The 20,184-nt window shown below is 52.4% G+C and overlaps 1 protein-coding gene across 7 annotated transcripts in view; it reads left to right on the top strand.

Annotated features, from left to right (window-relative positions):
* The window catches only part of ZC3H4 (zinc finger CCCH-type containing 4), a 53,225-nt gene extending 46,008 nt beyond the window's left edge, over positions 1 to 7,217 (top strand). For 5 of the 7 annotated variants that reach the window (XM_028839341.2, XM_077980467.1, XM_028839340.2 and 2 more), the window contains 2 exons: positions 2,048 to 2,299; positions 3,515 to 7,217. In XM_028839341.2, coding sequence (XP_028695174.2) covers positions 2,048 to 2,299; positions 3,515 to 5,028 — 1,766 coding nt within the window. In that variant the 3' untranslated portion in view covers positions 5,029 to 7,217. The remainder of the gene's footprint in view (positions 1 to 2,047; positions 2,300 to 3,514) is intronic. The other 2 variants (XM_077980466.1, XM_077980468.1) reach the window with 1 other exon arrangement.
* The last annotated feature ends 12,967 nt before the right edge of the window (positions 7,218 to 20,184 follow it).

Below are 20,184 nucleotides of genomic sequence, written 5' to 3'. Positions count from 1 at the left end.
TCGGCTTGGAGCAACCAGTGTCTACCCCAGGACTCTGCGGGTTCTGTGCCCTTTACCGGCCGTTTTCCTGCCTTTTTTTCCTTTTGCATTGGTAACATGTGTCCAGTGAGCAGAGGGGTTTAGATGACGCTGCTGCAGCTGTAGGAGATGCGATGTGCAGCCCTCTGGAGGAGGAGGGCCAGGCACAGTAGGCCCCCACTGTCCTTGCCCAGTTGCATCTTGGTGGAATGAAGCAGGTGGCAAGCGTGTAGATAGAGGAGTTGGCTCCTTTCAGCACTGGCCATTGTTAGAAGAAAAGGTAGGGTACCGTGGTGGTGGGCCAGAAGGCTCAGTGCCTCAATGGGGATGGTCACAAAAGTCTCTCTGAGAAGTGAAGCAGCACTTGCAACGTGAGGAACGATGGGACCTCTGGGCGGGGGCGACGCTGTGTTGAGCTGGGGATGCTGCTGTGGCAGCTGCTGGGGGCTGTCCCTGGGCAGAGGCAGCAGGGCAGCCACTGGAGTGCAAGGCAGGGCTTCGAGGTTTGGATGCGGCGCCGTAGGGCAGTGTGAGTCCTGTGTGTGTTTTGCAAGGCAGGTAGGAGCGGCATTGAGGATAGGGCGCTGGACGTGGGGCATAGTCACTCCAGGGTGCCTGCCCCTCTGATGGCCATGTGGAAATTTTGAGGGGTAGTTTCAGGGGCATCAGGGAGAGGCCCAGGCTAGAGATCAAAATGTAGACATGGGCTTTGACTTTAGGTGGTGCATGGAGCCAGGAGAGCAGGTACTCGAGTGAGAGTGGGTGCTTTAGAAAGATGAGAAAAACAGGCTGCCACAATGAGGTGCTGGGGTTCCCTTTAACAAAAGCATCTCAAAGGTGCATGGGAGAAGCTTTGCTGGCGGGAAACCAGAAGTCGGTCACATTGGTAGCAGTAGGTGTCTCTAGGGTAATCCTGTTTCATAAAATCCTCCCTCTAACCTATGTGGTCTGTGGTTTCTGGTGTGTGCACAGACTGTATGAAGGGGGACCCTTGGCTGTCTGGTTCGTCGAGTGGGTCCCAGCTCTGCGCTGGGATGTGTCACAGAGCAGGCTGGCCCATCAGGTTCACTTGACGAAGTTGAAATTAATGTAAGCTAAGTTACAAGTGCACTTTTTTAGACACCACGTTTTAAATGCTCAGCTGCCCCAGGAAGATTTAGGTGGCCACATGTTGCCCTGCAGATCTAGAACATTTCCATCACTGCATAGCGTTCTGTGGGGAAGCACTGACTCTAGACATCCCCCCGTCTCGGTGACTCGCTGTCTCCCATGCTCACATGTCATGCACACACACAACATGCAGGAGGTGTCGCCGAGCCTGCCCTCCCCTTTACTCCTGCTGCGTCCCCACGTCAGCCTGTGCCGCTGCCCACAGCTCTTGGCTCAGGCACTGGGGGAGTGCATGGGGTGAGGTGGTTGGTGCCAGTGCCCACACCGCAGGAGGTGGAGGCCCGGTGCTTCCTGAGAGACCCCCTAATGCTGTGGAGCAGGAGGGAAGGCACTCTGGAGCCTCTGTTGGCCAGAGCAGCACTTTGGCTCATTTCATTCTCTTTTCCTGGCTTTTAATGTTGAACATGGTTGAGTTCACTATGAGATGTACAGTGTTTTCTTATTAATTGTTAGAAAGAAACCATGAAACTCCTGTCCATCCAAAATAATTAAACAAGTACAGGAAAGAGTGCAGGATCCATCCCTGGCCTCTCTAGAATCTGCGTCCCAGAGGGACTGTTTCTGTCTTTTCAAAGCCTTCTCCTTGCGTCTTACAAATGTACATCCGATGTTCCATCCTGTTTCCACCTCATAAGCGTTTGCCCCATCACTCAACCCTCTCTGAACCTCATTCTTCACATAGGCGGGGCTACCCATGGGCGGCTCCGTTCCCCTGAGACCTGGGGAGGGCAGGCAGGGGCAGGCTGTGCGTCCTTCTCCATCACCATCTGGGTGGGTTTGCAGTGAGGGGCAGGGTGGGGCTGGAGTTGGCACCTGGAGGCCCTTCCCGACATGAACCCTCGGTTCTTCCCTGCCACAGAGGACTACGGGCACTACGAAGAGCTGCCAGGGGAGCCTGGGGAGCACCTCTTCCCTGAGCACCCTCTGGAGCCCGACAGCTTCTCTGAGGGAGGGCCCCCAGGCCGGCCGAAGCCAGGCGCCGGTGTCCCTGACTTCCTGCCCTCAGCCCAGAGGGCCCTGTACCTGAGGATCCAGCAGAAGCAGCAGGAGGAGGAGGAGAGAGCGAGGAGGCTGGCTGAGAGCAGCAAGCAGGACCGGGAGAATGAGGAAGGCACGTGTCCGCCCCAGGGGCCGGGGCACAGGCCCTGGGCCACTGTGCAGGGGAGCGGAGGTGGTGGGGTGTTCCAGGTTGGGTTTCCTGTCGGGAAGGAGCCCATGGCTAGGGAGGACCCCTGTCCAGGGCCATGAAGCCGGGTTGGGGCTGCTGTATATCCCTGAGAAAACTGGCAGTCAGGGATGGCTTTCTGTGTTGGGTTCAGGAGAGACCCTGATCCCATAGAGTAGGGTGGAGGGCTGGTTTCTGGAAGAGAAAGCCGCCAACAGGATCAGCTGCCTGCGCCCTGCCAGAGGAGGCTTTAGGGAGACTCTCAAAGCCCCCGTTTTCCTACCATGTTCTCAAGGAGCCAACAGACAAGAGAGTCATTGAAATTAACCAGTAATAATCATAGTCATGAGCCACCAAGTCTCAGTTGCTGTGTGGTTGACTTAGTGGTGTCCGCCTTGGGGTAAAATGACAAGTGGTTTCTGGATCCTGAAACTAGAGGCCACAGGTGGCCCTGACAGTATCCCAGGAGCCAGTGGGACAGCAGGAAGAGGGGCGGCTCCCCTGATGGCCCAGGCTGTACTGGCCTAGGTTTTGCTTGAGCCCATGTCTGAGTCTGCCCAGCCGGCCCTGCCTCTTAGCCGGTGACTGGTTGGTCCAGCCGCCCTTCCCTGGGACATGGGGACATCGTGAGCCGGTTTGGGAGCAAGTGTTTGTGAGCCCTAGGCCCGGCCAGAACTGAGTCAATGGTATCTGCTATGAGGACCTCCAGAAGGAGGTGCCCACAGCTGCACTTGCCACAGTGGGGGCTGAACCAGCCCAGAGGTGGGCGGGAGGAGACGCCAGAGCTCTGGGTTAGGAGTCCCAGCCCAGTCCTGGCCCTGATGTCTAAGTAACGGCACCGTGCCTCTGTTTTCACATCTGTCAAATGGGCATGATAGTATCACTACCTTCTGGGGTGGTTAGTAGTTTGTTTTATTTTAAGTAACTCACTAGTGCAGTGCCGCCACTGAGGAGCGCTGGGGAGCATGGCATAAACGGTAGCGCCTTAGCTCCCTGGGTCTCCTCAGCCGCCTGCTGTGGGGAGGGAGCCTTAGAGAGGAGGACCTGAGGATCTGAGAGGCACGAGCAAAGGAGCTGCTCACGGTGGGCTGCTGTGGGGTCCAAGAGGACGGGTGGTGGATGCGCCCACTTACCCTTCCCTGCTCCTCTGTTCTTTCCCAGGTGACACTGGAAACTGGTACTCAAGTGATGAGGATGAGGGTGGAAGCAGTGTAACCTCCATCCTGAAGAGCTTGAGGCAGCAGACGTCCAGCCGACCCCCAGCTTCAGTTGGAGAGCTGAGCAGCAGTGGGCTGGGAGACCCCCGCCTCCAGAAGGGACACCCAACAGGAAGCCGGCTGGCAGACCCTCGCCTCAGCCGGGACCCCAGACTCACCCGCCACGCAGAGGCTTCTGGCGGGTCTGGCCCAGGGGATTCCGGACCCTCTGATCCTCGGCTGGCTCGCGCCCTGCCCACCTCCAAGCCTGAAGGCAGCCTTCATTCCAGCCCTGTGGGCCCCAGCAGTTCCAAGGGGTCTGGGCCGCCCCCTGCGGAGGAAGAGGAAGGGGAGCGGGCCCTGCGGGAGAAGGCCGTGAACATTCCCCTGGACCCACTCCCCGGGCACCCCCTGCGGGACCCACGGTCACAACTGCAGCAGTTCAGCCACATCAAGAAGGACGTGACCCTGAGCAAGCCCAGCTTCGCCCGCACCGTGCTCTGGAATCCCGAGGACCTGATCCCCCTACCCGTCCCCAAGCAGGACGCAGTGCCCCCCGTGCCCGCTGCCCTGCAGTCCATGCCCACCCTGGACCCCCGCCTGCACCGCGCCGCAACGGCAGGGCCCCCCAATGCCCGGCAGCGCCCAGGTGCCTCCACGGACTCCAGCACACAGGGCGCCAACCTCCCCGACTTTGAACTTCTCTCTCGCATCCTCAAGACGGTCAATGCCACCGGCTCCTCAGCTACTCCTGGTTCCACTGACAAACCCAGTGACCCCCGGGTGCGGAAGGCCCCCACCGACCCTCGGCTGCAGAAACCCACAGACTCTACGGCCTCCTCCCGGGCTACCAAGCCCAGCCCCGCTGAGGCACCCTCTCCCACTGCCAGCCCGAGTGGGGATGCCTCCCCACCAGCCACCGCTCCCTATGACCCTCGCGTGCTGGCAGCCGGTGGGCTGGGCCAGGGTGGAGGGAGCGGGCAGAGCAGCGTGCTGAGCGGCATCAGCCTCTACGACCCGAGGACTCCCAACGCGGGGGGCAAAGCCACAGAGCCGGCCGCTGACACAGGTGCCCAGCCCAAGGGCGCTGAAGGTAATGGCAAGAGCTCGGCCTCCAAGGCGAAGGAGCCCCCGTTCGTCCGCAAGTCTGCCCTGGAACAGCCAGAGACAGGGAAGGCCGGTGCCGATGGGGGCGCCCCCACGGACAGATACAACAGCTACAACCGGCCCCGGCCCAAGGCCGCTACAGCCCCCACCGCCACCACCGCCACCCCACCCCCTGAGGGTGCCCCACCCCAGCCTGGGGTGCACAACCTGCCCGTTCCCACCCTCTTCGGGACGGTGAAGCAGGCACCCAAGACGGGCTCAGGAAGTCCATTTGCTGGGAACAGTCCGGCCCGCGAGGGCGAGCAGGATGCGGCGTCCCTAAAGGATGTTTTTAAAGGCTTCGACCCCACGGCCTCCCCCTTTTGCCAGTAGTGTCCAGCCAGAGCCGCGGCTCCAGCCGCCCCTCCTGGGGTGGCATTCAGGGCAGCACCCGGGGTGGGGAGCTTGTTGGGGAGGGGAGGCAGGCTGGGTGTTCCTTTTTTCTTTTCTCCCTTTTCTTTTCTTTTGCTTTTCTTTCTTTCTTTTTTTTTTTAAGTAGTACTTTCTTTGAGATTTATAAATTGTATATAACCATCTTAAGTTCTAGTCAGTGTGGCGGGCTCAGGAGCTCCTGCTGAGCAAACTGACTCGTGCCCGCAAACCTGTGAACTGTCGCCAGTGTCCAGACTCAGACCCCATGGACTCTGCCTGGCCGGGCCTCGCTGGAGGCCCAGTGGGTTTTTTGGGCAAAGCATGGCCCCTTTTCCCCAGGACAAAGGGAACAGTTGGTGTCTTGGAAGGCGCTGAACGCTCCTCACCCTGTGCCCAAAGAGACCCAGAACCAAGACCATGGCAGGGCCTGTGTGGAAGCAGGTTCAGGCGTTTCTAGAATCCTGGGGTGCACCATCACTGTCTCTTCAGTGCAGGGCGTGACAACCCACTCAGGAGATGGTGACAGTGAAAAGGTATTAAGTAAAGAGCCCTCAGTGGCAATTGGGGCTCCCTGGCACGTGCCTGCTCCTGTCCCTGCATTACTACGTGTGCCCTACCCGCCACCCTCCGTCCAGAGCAAGCCAATGTCCCCCAGCCTGCAGCAGAAGCCTCCAGTGTGAGAACAGGACCCAAAGGCAGTGGGGGCTGGTGTGGGGCAGAGTCCCGAAGAGCCACCTCCAGGAGGCAGCCCCTTGGAGCACGTACCAGTTTTCTGTCAGTATTAACCCGACCTGTCCCATCAGGGCCACACCCTCCTTGCCAACACCAGGGTCTGTCCTGGTCCTCAAGCCACGCACCCGCTATGACCACGCTGCAGCTCGGCCCCGGACAGCTCCAGGATCCGTGAAGTGGCTGCGCCGCCAGGCCCCAACAGCAGGGGCCCTAGGGTGGCTCCTGGCCAAGTGTTTCTTCTGTTTTCCTCGCACCTCCTCACACTGTGACCTGCAGGGCGTCAGGTATTGATGTGTTCAGGTTTCCTCTCCCAACCCAGCAGATGCAGGGGTTCCAAGGTGTGTTGCTCTGTGAGATTTGTGTACACTTCAGAAAGGGGCTAAGGAGAGTGGGAAGCCTGCAGCCAGGGCAGGGGAGGGGAAGCCTCTGCTGCCCCCACACTCCCACCCTGGCTGAGGGCCAGCCTCCTCTGCAGAGCCCTGGAGGAGGCCCACCTATGGACACAGCCTGGGAGATGGGCACAAGGGGTGCTGGGGGAGGCCTGCTATCCTGCCTCTGGGCCACTTGAGGGGCCTCAGGAAGTGTGTGCTTGTAGCTCCATCTGCCTGTCTCCCTGGCCCGCTGTGTGGCTGCAGGCCAATCTCTTCATTGCTGACCAGGAGGAGACCTGGGCACCTGCCAAGGGATTCCCCTTCCCTCCTCCTCAGGGTGGGGTGAACAGGCTGCTATCCCACCCCACCCCAAAAAGAGAAAAATGAAAAACTCATAGTTTGGGGCCAGGAGGCAGTGTGTCCTACAGGGCTGCATAGCCCTGAGGGGTCAGTGCTGGGATCAGGTTGGTTGGTCTTTTTGTCTTTTTTTTTTTTTTTTTTTTTAACAATCATTAATGAGATTTGTCTTCAGCCACCAGTGTTGGCCTTGAAGCAGAGGGCGCAGCCCTTGGTGTTTGTAAAATAAGTATGAATACACAGTGTGGCAGTGTTTTGGGTTTTTTTTTTTTGTTGTTTTTCCTCTCCTTTTGAGGATTTTCTTTTGTAAAAGAAAATTAAATATTTTTTAAACTGAAATCTGTGGATGAAATAGAAGCTGGAGCCCTCCTCTTGGAATATTCAGCCTAAGAACCTCATGGGACTATGAATTCACCTGAAATTCTCATTTGCCATCAGGCCGAGCTTTTAAAGAAAAATTGTTCTCTAACCAGGATTGTAACAAAAGTGTAAATACTGTTTCAGAGTTGAGAGTTGGTGGTGCAAATATGTATATAATGAACTGTATTTTTACAATGATCGCCGCATGACTATTTCACACCCTTTTTATACTCCATACCTGTCTTCCAGAAACGTCACCTGCCTTTCTCCTGTGGTCTCTTAATCCAATAATTGTATTACTGCCATTAAAGGATGCAGTTATTTTAAAAAGCTTGTGGGTCTGGTCTCTCCAGGCTGCCCCAGACCATCCCTTGCCCTGAGAATTAACGAGGGTAGAAGATGGTGGGGCGGGAGTGGGGGGTGTGTGAAACATGGACCTATTCTCTTAGCAGTTGGCCTCAGGGTAACATTCTTGAAGACAGGGACAATTTGTACCTCCAAACAGCGTCAGCTGTCCTCAGTGGACGGCAGTAGATCACCTACTGTCAACATCCTAAGGTCCCTGAGCTTCGTGCGGGCCACTCAGCATTTGAGATCCGGGGGTGATCTGCAGCAGCCTGGATCTGCCCTCGCAGTGCTCACAGGAAAAGACTGTTAACGCAAACGGGACAGCTGGACTGGCTTCTAGGGACGGGAAGAGCTTTAGCGGGCACCCTACCCGTGTGATAGCCAGGGGTATCCTCTGAGGAGGGGTCTGTTCTGATGTTGGAACTTATTTTGAAATGCATCAACAAATATGAAGGATGGTTGGATAGATGGCTGAATGTGTGATCAATACAGTTGGAGTGCAGTGGCTCACGCCTCTCATCCCAGCACTTTGGGAGGCTGAGGCAGGAGGATCGCTTGAACCCAGTAGTTCCAGGCTGCAGTGAGCTGCGCTCCAGCAGGCCAGGCAACAGAGTGAGACCCGTCTCTTTAAAAAAAAAAAAAAAAAAAAAAAAAGGTTGAGACCCAAACCCAGCAAACGATACACAGGGTTTTCTTGGTTTTCTTGGGGTTTACATACAGGGGAGAGTCCCTCAGCACCAGGATGGGCAGAAGAACTGCAACAGCTTTAAAAAGGCATGCTGTTGGCTGGGCACGGTGGCTCATGCCTGTATTCCCAGCACTCTGGAACGCTGAGGCGGGCTAATCACGAGGTCAGGAAATCGAGACCATCCTGGCCAACATGGTGAAACCCCCGTCTCTACTAAAAATGCAAAAATTAGCTGGGTGCGGTGGCGAGCGCCTGTAATCCCAGCTACTTGGGAGGCTAAGGCAGGAGAATCACTAGAACCCAGGAGGCAGAGATTGTGCCACTGCACTCCAGCCTGGGTGACACAGCAAGACTCCGTCTTGGGAAAAAAAAAAAAAAACAGAGCTGCAAGAGTGGACCATGTCGCTCAGGAAATGCGTGGAGCCTGAGGAACATCTTCATTGGAGGACGGTATGGAGGCTGAGGGAGGGCAGAGATGGCCACCAGCACGAGGATGTGGTCAACCCCTCCACAGCCCAAGGTTGGACACTAGGACCAACAACTGGTGCCAGATGCTCTTTGGGTACCTGCTGTGATCCACTGCCCGGATTCTATAGGTGTTAACTGTTCCCTGTATTTTCTTGTTTTTTTGTTTTTCTTTTCTTTTTTTGTGGCAGGGTCTCACTCTGTCCCCCAGGCTGGAGTGCAGTGGTGCTATCTTGGCTCACTGCAACCTCTGCCTCCCCAGTTCAAGCGATGCTCCCGCCTCAGGCTCCCGAGTCACTGGCACGACAGATGTGACAGGTGTCTGTCACCACACCCAGCTAATTGTATTTTTAGCAGAGACAGAGTTTCGCCATGTTGGCCAGGCTGGTCTCAAACTTCCAACCTGAGGTGATCTGCCCGCCTCAGCCTCCCAAAGTGCTGGGATTACAGCTGTGAGCCACTGCGCCCGGCCGGCTGTTTGCGTTTTCTGAATTCCATTTTGGCATTCCATTGGTATTAGAGCCCCAGGGCTGCCTACATATCTCTACAAACTGGGTGGCTTAACATGACAAATTTGTTCTAGAGGCCAGAAGTGCACCATCAAGGTGTCTATGGGGTCAGGCTCCCTCTGAGGCTCTAGAGGAGAATCCTTCCTTTCCAGTCCTGTCTTCTGGTGGCCGTGGGCAATCCTGGGCTTGTGGTGACATCGCTTCAATCTCTGCCTCCAACTTTTCCTGGGGCTTTCTCCTCTGTGTCTGTGTCTTCTGTCTCTTAGAAAGACTCTTGTCACTGGATTTAGAACCCAACCAGGTAATCAAGAGTAATCTCATCTTGAGATCTTTCATTAAATATCCTGTTTCCCAGCCAAGTGTGGTGGCTCACACCTGTAATCTCAGCAATTTGGGAGGCCAAGGCAGGAGGATTGCTTGATGCCAGGAGTTCAAGGCCAGCCTGGGCAACATAGGGAGACCCCCATCTCTACAAAATACAAGAAAAATTAGCTGGGTGTGGTGGTGCAAACCTGTAGTCCCAGCTACTTGGGAGGCTGAGGGAGGATACCTTGAGTCTGGGAGGTCAAGGCTGCTGTGAGCTGTGATCATACCACCACACTCTGGCCTGGACAACAGTGAGAGCCTGTATTTTTTTTTTTTTTTTAAAGACTCTGTTTCCAAATATAGTTCATTAGTTCATTGACAGGTTCCAGGGCTTAGGATGTAGAAATATGTTTTAGGGGACAACAACCCTGTTACCCTGCTCTTTTTTTTTTTTTTGAGACGGAGTCTCACTCTGTAGCCCAGGCTGGAACGCAGTGGCATGATCTCAGCTCACTGCAACCTCCAAGGCGGGCAGATCACCTAAGGTCAGGAGTTCAAGACCAGCCTGGCCAACATGGTGAAACCCCATCTCTACTAAAAATGCAAAAATTAGCCAGGCATGGTGGCAGGCGCTTGTAATCTCAGCTACTTGGGAGGCTGAGGGAGGAGAATTGCTTGAACCCAGGAGGCGGAGGAGGTTGCAGTGAGCTGAGATTGTGCCACTGCACTCCAGCCTGGGCGACAGAGCAAGACTCTGTCTCAAATAAATAAAGAAAATAAAATTATTAATCAGAACCATCATTCCATCTACTTTCTTTTCTTTCCTTTTATTGTTTTTTCTTCACCCTCCCTTCCCTACCCTTCTTCCTTTTACTTTCCTCTGTAGACTTCTCACGTCCTTGCAACTGTATTCATTGTTGGGTTTCTAACTGTATTCTCTGTTGCCACTGTAACAAATGACCAAAAACCTAGTGACTTAAAAAAACATAAATGTATTATATTTATTATTTATTTATTTATTTTTGAGACAGAGTCTTGCTCTGTCGCTCAGGCTGGAGTGCAGTGGCATGATCTCAGCTCACTGCAGCCTCCATCTCCTGGGTTCAAGCAATTCTCCTACCTCAGCCTCCCTAATAGCTGGGATTATAGGTACCCGCCACCATGCCCAGCTAATTTTTGCATTTTTAGTAGAGACAGGGTTTCACCACGTTGGCCAGGCTGATTTCTAACTCTTTTTTTTTTTTTTTTTTTTTTGAGACGGAGTCTTGCTCTGTCACCCAGGCTGGAGTGCAGTGGCCGAATCTCAGCTCATTGCAAGCTCCGCCTCCCGGGTTTACGCCATTCTCCTGCCTCAGCCTCCCGAGTAGCTGGGACTACAGGCGCCCGCCACCTCGCCCGGCTATTTTTTTTTTTGTATTTTTTAGTAGAGACGGGGTTTCACCGTGTTAGCCGGGATCGTCTCTCGATCTCCTGACCTCGTGATCCGCCCGTCTCGGCCTCCCAAAGTGCTGGGATTACAGGCTTGAGCCACCGCGCCCGGCCTGATTTCTAACTCTTGACCTTGGGTGATCCACCCGCCTCGGCCTCCCAAAGTGCTGGGATTACAGGTGTGAGCCACCACACCCAACCACAAATGTATTATCTTACAGTTCTAAAGATCGGAAGTCTAAAACCAAGATGTAGCCAGGTGTTGTGGCTCACATCTGTAATCCCAGTACTTTGGGAGGCCAAGGTGGGAGGAGCTCTTGAGTCCAGGAGTTGGAGACCAGTCTGGGCAACATGGCAAAATCCCATCTCTACCAAAAAATCCCAAAATAGGGCCGAGCACAGTGGCTCACACCTGTAATCCCAGCACTTTGAGAGGCTGAGGCAGGTGGATCACGAGGTCAAGAGATTGAGACCATCCCGGCCAATGTGGTGAAACCCCGTCTCTACTAAAATTACAAAAATTGGTCTGTACTCTCAGCTACTCCAGAGGCTGAGGCAGGAGAATTGCTTGAATCCAGGAGGCGGAGGTTGCAGTGAGCCAAGATCGTGCCACTGCACACCAGCCTGGAGACAGAGCAAGACTCCGTCAGAAAAAAAAAAAAAAAAAAAAAAATTAGCAGGGTATGGTGGTTCACTCCTGTAGTCCCAAGCTACTCCAGAGACTGAGAGGGGAGGATCGCTGGAGCTGGGGATGTCTAGGTTGCAGGGAGCCATACTCGCGCCACTGCACTCCATCTTGGGTGACAGAGCAAGACCCTGTCACAAAAATACAAATTAAAAAAATAAAACCGGCCGGGCGCGGTGGCTCACGCCTGTAATCCCAGCACTTTGGGAGGCCGAGGCGGGCGGATCACAAGGTCAGGAGATCGAGACCACGGTGAAACCCCGTCTCTACTAAAAATACAAAAAATTAGCCGGGCGCGGTTGTGGGCGCCTGTAGTCCCAGCTACTCGGGAGGCTGAGGCAGGAGAATGGCGTGAACCCGGGAGGCGGAGCTTGCAGTGAGCCGAGATCGTGCCACTGCACTCCAGCCTGGGCGACAGAGCGAGACTCCGTCTCAAAAAAATAAAAAATAAAATATAAAATAAATAAATAAATAAATAAATAAATAAATAAATAAAACCAGCTGGGTCCAGTGATTCACACCTCTAATCTCAACACTCTGGGGGCCGAGGTGGGTGTATGGCTTGACCCCAGGAGTTTGAGACCGGCCTGAGCAATATGGTGAGACCCCCATCTCTACAGAAAATACAAAAATTAGCCAGGTGTGGTGGTGCGTGCCTGTGGTCCCAGTTACTGGGGAGGCTGAGCCCTGGAAGCTGAGGTTGTAGTGAGCCAAGATCAAGCCACTGCACTCCAGCCTGGGTGACAGAGTGAGACACTGTCTCAAAAAATTAATTAAAAGGAAAAAATAAAATCAATACATAAATAAAACAAAAATGTCGGCTGGGCTGTGTTCCTGCTCGGGGGACTCAGAGAAGAATTCATTTCTTTGTCTTTTTTCAGCTTCTGGAGTCGGCCTGCATTGTTTGGTTCAGTGTAATGAAGAATTTAACCTTCCCCAAAGAGAGGTAAGACCTTTGTCCTCCGGCCTTTGAGGTCACCTCCTCTAAATATCTGGAATGTTGTTCCTGATAAGATTAGTTTGGTTTACCTATCAGCCTTAGGCCAACTAGCTAGTAGCAGTGTGACTCAGGGTGGGGCCCTGGGGTCACAGGGTATCAGCTGACCTCTGGAAGGGCTAGCGTCTGAGGTCATGTCAGTCTCATGGAGGACTACTGGGTTTACGCCTCAGGGGTAATGAAGGTTCTGGACAGTGAGGCTTCTGTGAGCTTCCCCGGTCGACAAAGCTCCATGTGTACTATTATACACTGTTGCTGGGTAAAGTGAGTGCTGTCCACATTCCATGGGGACAAGAGGGCTGGAAGCCTAATGATGGGACCCCACCCCCAGGCTCTGCTGAATGCCCGTCTTGCCTGGGCTGATTTTCCCCTGTATTCTTTTTTTTTTTTTTTTTTTTTTTTTTGAGACAGTCGCTTTGTCGCCCAGGCTGGAGTGCAGTGGTGCGATCTCGGCTCACTGCAAACTCCGCCTCCTGGGTTCGCGCCATTCTCCTGCCTCAGCCTCCCGAGTAGCTGGGACTACAGGCGCCCGCCACCACGCCCGGCTAATTTTTTGGTATTTTCAGTAGAGACGGGGTTTCACCGTGTTAGCCAAGATAGTCTCGATCTCCTGACCTCGTGATCCGCCCGCCTCAGCCTCCCAAAGTGCTGGGATAACAGGCGTGAGCCACCGCGCCCGGCGATTTTCCCCTGTATTCTTGCGCTATAATACACCATAACCGGGAGCATGACAGTTTTCAATGAATTCTGCTTCTTCTTTTTCTTTTCTTTTTTTTTTTTTTTGAGGTGGAGTCTTGCTCTGTTACCCAGGCTGGAGTGCAGTGGCGCGATCTTGGCTCACTGCAACCGCTGCCTCCCGGGTTCACACAATTCTCCTGCCTCAGCTTCCCGAGTAGCTGGGACTACAGGCGCCTGCTACCAAGCCGGGCTAATTTTTTGTATGTTTAGTAGAGACGGGTTTTCACCATGTTAGCCAGGGTGGTCTCTATTTCCTGACCTCCTGATCTGCCCACCTCAGCCTCCCATAATGCTGCAGCTGCAGGCATGAGCCCCGGCCTTTTGTTTGTTTGTTTTTGGGTTTTTTTTTTTTTTTTTTTTTTTGAGACGGAGTCTCACTCTGTCACCCAGGCTGGAGTGCAGTGGCGCGATCTCGGCTCACTGCAAGCTCCGCCTCCCGGGTTTACGCTATTCTCCTGCCTCAGCCTCCCAAGTAGCTGGGACTACAGGCGCCCGCCACCACGCCTGGCTAATTTTTTTTGTATTTTAATAGAGACGGGGGTTTCACCATGTTAGCCAGGATGGTCTCGATCTCCTGACCTCGTGATCCGCCCGTCTCGGCCTCCCAAAGTGCTGGGATTACAGGCTTGAGCCACCGCCTCCGGCCTGTTTGTTTGTTTTTTTGAGATAAGAATCTTGCTCTGCTTCCCAGGCTGGAGTGCAGTGGTGTGATCTTGGCTCACTGCAACCTCCGCTTCCCAAGATGAAGCGATTCTTGTGTCTCAGCCTCCTAAGTAGCTGGGACTACACAGGCATGTGCCACCATATCTGGCTACTTTTTGTATTTTTGGTAGAGACGGGATTTCACCATGTTGGCCATGGCGGGTCTTGAACTCCTGGCCTCAAGTGATCTGCCTGCGTCAGCCTCCCGAAGTGCTGGGATTACAGGTGTGAGCCACTGTGCTCCACCCACTTCCGTGAATTCGGCTAGCAAATTAGCAAACCTCCAGAGTAGGTCAGACTACAGGCATGTGCCACCATGCTCTACTAATTTTTGTATTTCTTTTTTTTTTTTTTTTTTTCCGAGACGGAGTCTCGCTAATTCTCGCAAAGAATTTCTTGAACCCGGGAGGCAGAGGTTGCAGTGAGCCAAGATTGTGCCACTGGACTCCAGCCTGTGTGACAGAGCCAGACTCTGTCTCAAAAAAAAAAAAAAAAAAAAAAAAGACCGAGTGTGGTGGCTTACACCTGTAATCCCAGCACTTTGGGAGGCCAAAGCAGGCGGATCTCTTGAGGTTGGGAGTTCGCGACCAGCCTGACCAATATGGAGAAACCCTGTCTCTACTAAAAATACAAAATTAGTTGGGCATGGTAGTGGGCACCTGTGATCCCAGCTACTCCAGAAGCTGAGGCAGGAGAATCACTTGAACCCGGTTGGTGGACGTTTCAGTGAGCTGAGATCGCACCATTGCACTCCAGCCTGGGCAACAAGAGCGAAACTGTGTCCAAAAAAAAAAAAAAGGCCGGGCGCAGTGGCTCAAGCCTGTAATCCCAGCACTTTGGGAGGCCGAGACGGGCGGATCACGAGGTCAGGAGATCGAGACCATCTTGGCTAACACGGTGAAACCCCGTCTCTACTAAAAAATACAAAAAACTAGCCGGGCGAGGTGGTGGGCGCCTGTAGTCCCAGCTACTCGGGAGGCTGAGGCAGGAGAATCGCGTAAACCCAGGAGGCGGAGCTTGCAGTGAGCTGAGATCCGGCCACTGCACTCCAGCCCGGGCTACAGAGCGAGACTCCGTCTCAAAAACAAACAAACAGAAAGAAAACAACATATCCAAACTTAAATACTGAGAAACTTCATAAAGTTTGTTGCATTAGGGAGAGTGTCCTAGTCTCAGAAATCTGCAAGCACCTCAAAACCAAACAAAAAAAGCCATTTATTTTCTATATTAAGGGGGCTTTGCAGTTCGGGAAAGTTGGACAGAGGACAGGGACTAAGCCGACTACATCATTCAACAGGAAACAGGGCTATGTGAGGGCAGGCAGTTCTCAGGATAAGCTAACCAGGAGGCACCTTCCACATTGCATTGCTTGCTCAGACTTGAGGGTGAGTTAGAAGTTCAGGGGCCAATTGAAGAAGATAAACCTGACTCAAGTTTGCTGTAGGCAAAGCAGCAGTCAGATGGGGGCAGCTAGTCTAGGCAAGGTGGCTCATGCCTATAATCCCAGCACTTTGGGAGGCTGAGGCAGGAGGATCGGTTGAGCCCAGGGTTTGAGACCAGATAACACAGGGAGACCCCATCTCTACAGAAAATGAAAATAAAAAACAAGAAAAGGGGCTGGGCGTGGTGGCTCACGCCTGTAATTCCAGCACTTTGGGAGGCCTAGGCCGGCGGATCACGAGGTCAGGAAATCAAGACCATCCTGGCTAACACAGTGAAACCCCGTCTCTACTAAAAATACAAAAAATTAGCCAGGCGCGGTGGCAGGCGCCTGTAGTCCCAGCTACTCGGGAGGCTGAGGCAGGAGAATGGCGTGAACCCGGAGGCGGAGCTTGCAGTGAGCCCAGATCACGCCACTGCACTCCAGCCTGGGCGACAGAGCGAGACTCCGTCTCAAAAAAAAAAAAACAAAAAAAACCCAGCTCCTTTATCTTCTACTAAGCAGGGCTTGGATTTTTTTTGTGTTGTGTTTTGTTTTTTTTTTTTTTTGAGACGGAGTCTCGCTCTGTCGCCCAGGCTGGAGTGCAGTGGCCGGATCTCAGCTCACTGCAAGCTCCGCCTCCCGGGTTCACGCCATTCTCCTGCCTCAGCCTCCGGAGTAGCTGGGACTACAGGCGCCCGCCACCTCGCCCGGCTAGTTTTTTGTATCTTTTAGTAGAGACGGGGTTTCATCGTGTTAGCCAGGATGGTCTTGATCTCCTGACCTCGTGATCCGCCCGTCTCGGCCTCCCAAAGTGCTGGGATTACAGGCTTGAGCCACCGCGCCCGGCCTCTGTTGTTGTTTTTTAAGATGGAGTCTCGCTCTGTCTCCCAGGCTGGAGGGCAGTGGCACTATCTCAGCTCACTGCAACCTCCGCCTCCCGGGTTCAAGTGATTCTCCTGCCTCAGCCTTCCAAGTAGCTGGGATTACAGGCGCACGCCACCATGCCCGGCTAATTTTTGTATTTTTAGTAGAGACGGGGTTTCACCATGTTGGTCAGGCTGGTCTCGAACTCCTGATCTCGTGATCTGCCTGCTTCAGCCTCCCAAAGTGGTGGGATTACAGATGTGAGCCACCGTGCCCGGCCCGGGCTTGGATTTTATGGAGAGGAAAAGTGGGGGAGCTGCCAAGGGGGTTAAACTTGAGGAGGGAGTTCAAATGGACTGCACTGCAAAGCTTGCAGTTGCAATGAATGTGAAGCTTTACACGGGATTAAGTGCAAACAGAAAATATTCCAAACACATTTTTCACATTCTTGGCTAGTGAAATGGTTTATGCTGATGAGAGAAGGCAAAGCTGAATCCCAGAATGGGTCAGGGCAGAGAAAACAAATCTGCCTTAAAGAGACAGACCTTTTCAGCCGGGCGCTGTGGCTCATGCCTGTAATCCCAGCACTTTGGGAGGCTGTGGCAGGCGGATCACGAGGTCAGGAGTTCCAGACCAGCCTGACCAACATGGTGAAACCCTGTCTCTACTAAAAATATAAAAATGAACCGGGCATGGTGGCGCATGCCTGTAATCCCAGCTACTCAGGAGGCTGAGGCAGGAGAATCGCTTGAACCTGGGAGGCGGAGGTTGCAGTGGGCCGAGATCAGGCCATTGCACTCCAGTCTGGGTGACAGAGCTAGATTCCATCTCAAGAAATAAATAAGTAATTAAAAAGAGACAGACCTTTTCTTGGAAATGTTAAAAAGAGACACACCAAAAAAGAGATGAATCTTAACGGTGGCTGATTAGTTGTAATGTGAATTATCTAGAGGGCTTTTAAAAAAATATTGATGGCCCAGAACCATCCCAGAGCTATGTAGCCGGTATCTGTGGAGCAGGAGGATAGGACCAGGCATTGATATTCCTTTACAAGGAATGCATTTTATTAAGAGCTGACTGGGGCTTGGCTTAGTGTTTCATGCCTGTCATCCCAGCACTTTGGGAAGCCAAGGCTGGTGGATCACTTGATTAGGAGTTCGAGACTAGCCCTGCCAACATGGTGAAACCCCGTTTCTACTAAAAATACAAAATTATCTGGGCATGGTGATGCACGCCTGTATTCGCAGCTACTTGGGAAACTGAGGCAGGAGAATCACTTGGACCCGGGAGGCAGAGTTGCAGTGAGCCAAGATCATGCCATCATGCCATTGCACTCCAGCTTGGGCAACAAGAGCAAAACTCCATCTCATTAAAAAAAAAAAAAAGGAGCTGGGCGCGGTGGCTCACGCCTGTAATCCCAGCACTTTGGGAGGCCGAGGCGGGCGGATCACAAGGTCAGGAGATCGAGACCACGGTGAAACCCCGTCTCTACTAAAAATACAAAAAATTAGCCGGGCGCGGTTGTGGGCGCCTGTAGTCCCAGCTACTCGGGAGGCTGAGGCAGGAGAATGGCGTGAACCCGGCAGGCGGAGCTTGCAGTGAGCCGAGATCGTGCCACTGCACTCCAGCCTGGGCGACAGAGCGAGACTCCGTCTCAAAAAAAAAAAAAAAAAAAGGAGATCACTGGGCCAGGTACAGTTGCTCACAGCTGAAATCCCAGCACTTTGGGAGGCCACAACAAGAGGATCGCTTGAGCCCAGGAGTTTGAAACCAATCTGGGCAAAATAGACCCTCTCTCTACAAAAAATTTAAAAATTAGCCAGGTGTTCTGGTGTTATATATAAAGTTTCAGTGCCACAAAAGAAATAGCACTCGAATATAAAATTTTCTTTTTAATTCTCAGCAAGGTAAGGTACTTCTATAGAAAGGTGGGCCCTCACAGATGGAGCAATGGTGAGCACACACCTGGACAAGGGAGGGAAAGGGGTTCTTATCCCTGATGCACGTGGCTTCTGCTGCTGTGTCATTTCCTTGTTGGCTAGGGTTAGACTGCACAGGCTAATCTAATTCCGATTGGCTAATTTAAAGAGAGTGATCAGGTGAGTGCTTTGGCGGGAAAAAAATGGTTATGCAGGGTGGATAATGAGCCAGGGTGGAACAGGTAGCAGGTAATCGGAATGCGTTAGGGTGGAGCAGGTGGTCGGAATGAGTCAGGGTGGAGTAGTAGGTAAGTGAAATGAGTCAGGGTGGGGTAGTAATCGAAAAAGGTTGCTTTATGAGGAGGTTAAGTTTAAAAGTAGAAGGCAAACAATTGCACATACTGACATATTAATTCTTTGAAGATAAATTTAGAATATTTTAAATATTAATAATATATTAATATTAATGTCAGTTTAATATTAATATAATATTAATATTAATTTCAATTTAATATTGATTAGCCAGGTGTGGTGGCACACGCCTGTAATCCCAGCTACTTGGGAGGCTGAGGCAGGAGAATTGCTTGAGCCCAGGAGATGGAGGCTGCAGTGAGCCGAGATCGTGCCACTGCACTCCAGCCTGGCCAACAGAGTGAGTGAGACTCTGTCTCAAAAAAAAAAAATTGCCTTTTCATTCAGTCTGATGAATTAATTTCCTTTCCCAGCCAATGCACTAAAATTATACAGCTCTGATGAGTGGAGGAATACCAGGGTTCTTGGTCCTCATGCCGATTTAGATAAAATGACATGGACACAGGTGGAGTGGTTTTAAGGAGCAGAGAATGTATAGGCAAGAAGGGGCAAGAAGGAAGGGTGAAGGAAGAGTCTCCCCTGTACAGAGTTAGAGGGAGGAGGAATCCAAAGCCGAGAGTGGGAACCCATACGAATTACTTTTCACTGGACCCTACATTTGGAACCATATTCAAAATAGATTTTTTTTCTTTTTTTTCTTTTCTTTTCTTTTTTTTTTTTTTTTGAGACAGGGTCTCACTTTTTCACCCATGCTGGAGTGCAGTGGTGCAATCTTGGCTCACTGCAGCCTCGCTCTCCTGGGTTCAAGTGATTCTCCTGCCTCAGTTCCCCAGGTAGCTGGGACTACAGGCATGCGCCACAATGCCCAGCAATTTTTTTTTTTTTTTTTTGAGACGGAGTCTCTGTGGCCCAGGCTGGAGTTCAGTGGCGCTATCTTGGCTCACTGCAAGCTCCACCTCCCGGGTTCACGCCATTCTCCTGCCTCAGCCTCCCGAGTAGCTGGGACTACAGGTGCCTGCCACCACGCCCGGCTAATTTTTTTTGTATTTTAGTAGAGACGGGGTTTCACCATGTTAGCCAGCATGGTCTTGATCTCCTGACCTCGTGATCTACCCGTCTCGGCCTCCCAAAGTGCTGGGATTACAGGTGTGAGCCACCGCGCCCGGCCTTTCTTTGGTATTTTTTACAGAGATGGGGTTTCACCATGTTGCCCATGCTGGTCTCGAACTTCTGAGCTCCAGCGATCCACCTGCCTCAACTTCTCAAACAGCTAGGATAATAGGTGTGAGCTACCATGCCTGGCCTGATATTTATTTAACTTTTTAGCAATGATAATAATAATAATAATAATAATTTTTTGAGATGGAGTCTCGCCCTGTCGCCGAGGCTGGGGTGCAATGGCGTGATCTTGGCTCACTGCAACCGGGTTCAAGTGATTCTCCTGCCTCAGCCTCCCGAGTAGCTGGGATTACAGGTACACGCCACCATGCCCGGCTAATTTTTTGTATCTTTAGTAGAGATGGGGTTTCACCATGTTGGCCAGGCTGGTCTCGAATTCCTGACCTCAGGTGACCCACCCACCTTGGCCTCACTTTAGGCGTGAGCCACTATGCCAGGCCATAATTTTTGTATTTGTAGTAGAGACAGGGTTTCACCAGGCTGGTCTCAAACTCCTGACCTCAAATGATCTGCCTGCCTCAGCCTCCCAAAATGTGTTGAGATTACAGGCGTGAGCCACTGCGCCTGGCCTGGCCTGATACTTAGAATTAAAAAAAAAAAAAAAGCCATAAAAAATCAATGCTTTGGGTTAATGATCACAATATATTGTTATGTGAAGAAAAATTAATGGTCAGGTGGCATCTTATTTTATATCTGCATAGAAAAAACACTGGACAGGAATACAAGATGGTAGT

This window comes from Macaca mulatta, chromosome 19, assembly GCF_049350105.2.
Source record: "Macaca mulatta isolate MMU2019108-1 chromosome 19, T2T-MMU8v2.0, whole genome shotgun sequence".
Taxonomy (NCBI): Eukaryota; Metazoa; Chordata; class Mammalia; order Primates; family Cercopithecidae; genus Macaca; species Macaca mulatta.
The sequence above is the reverse complement of the archived record's forward strand: the minus strand, read 5'-3'. Positions and strand labels throughout refer to the sequence as shown.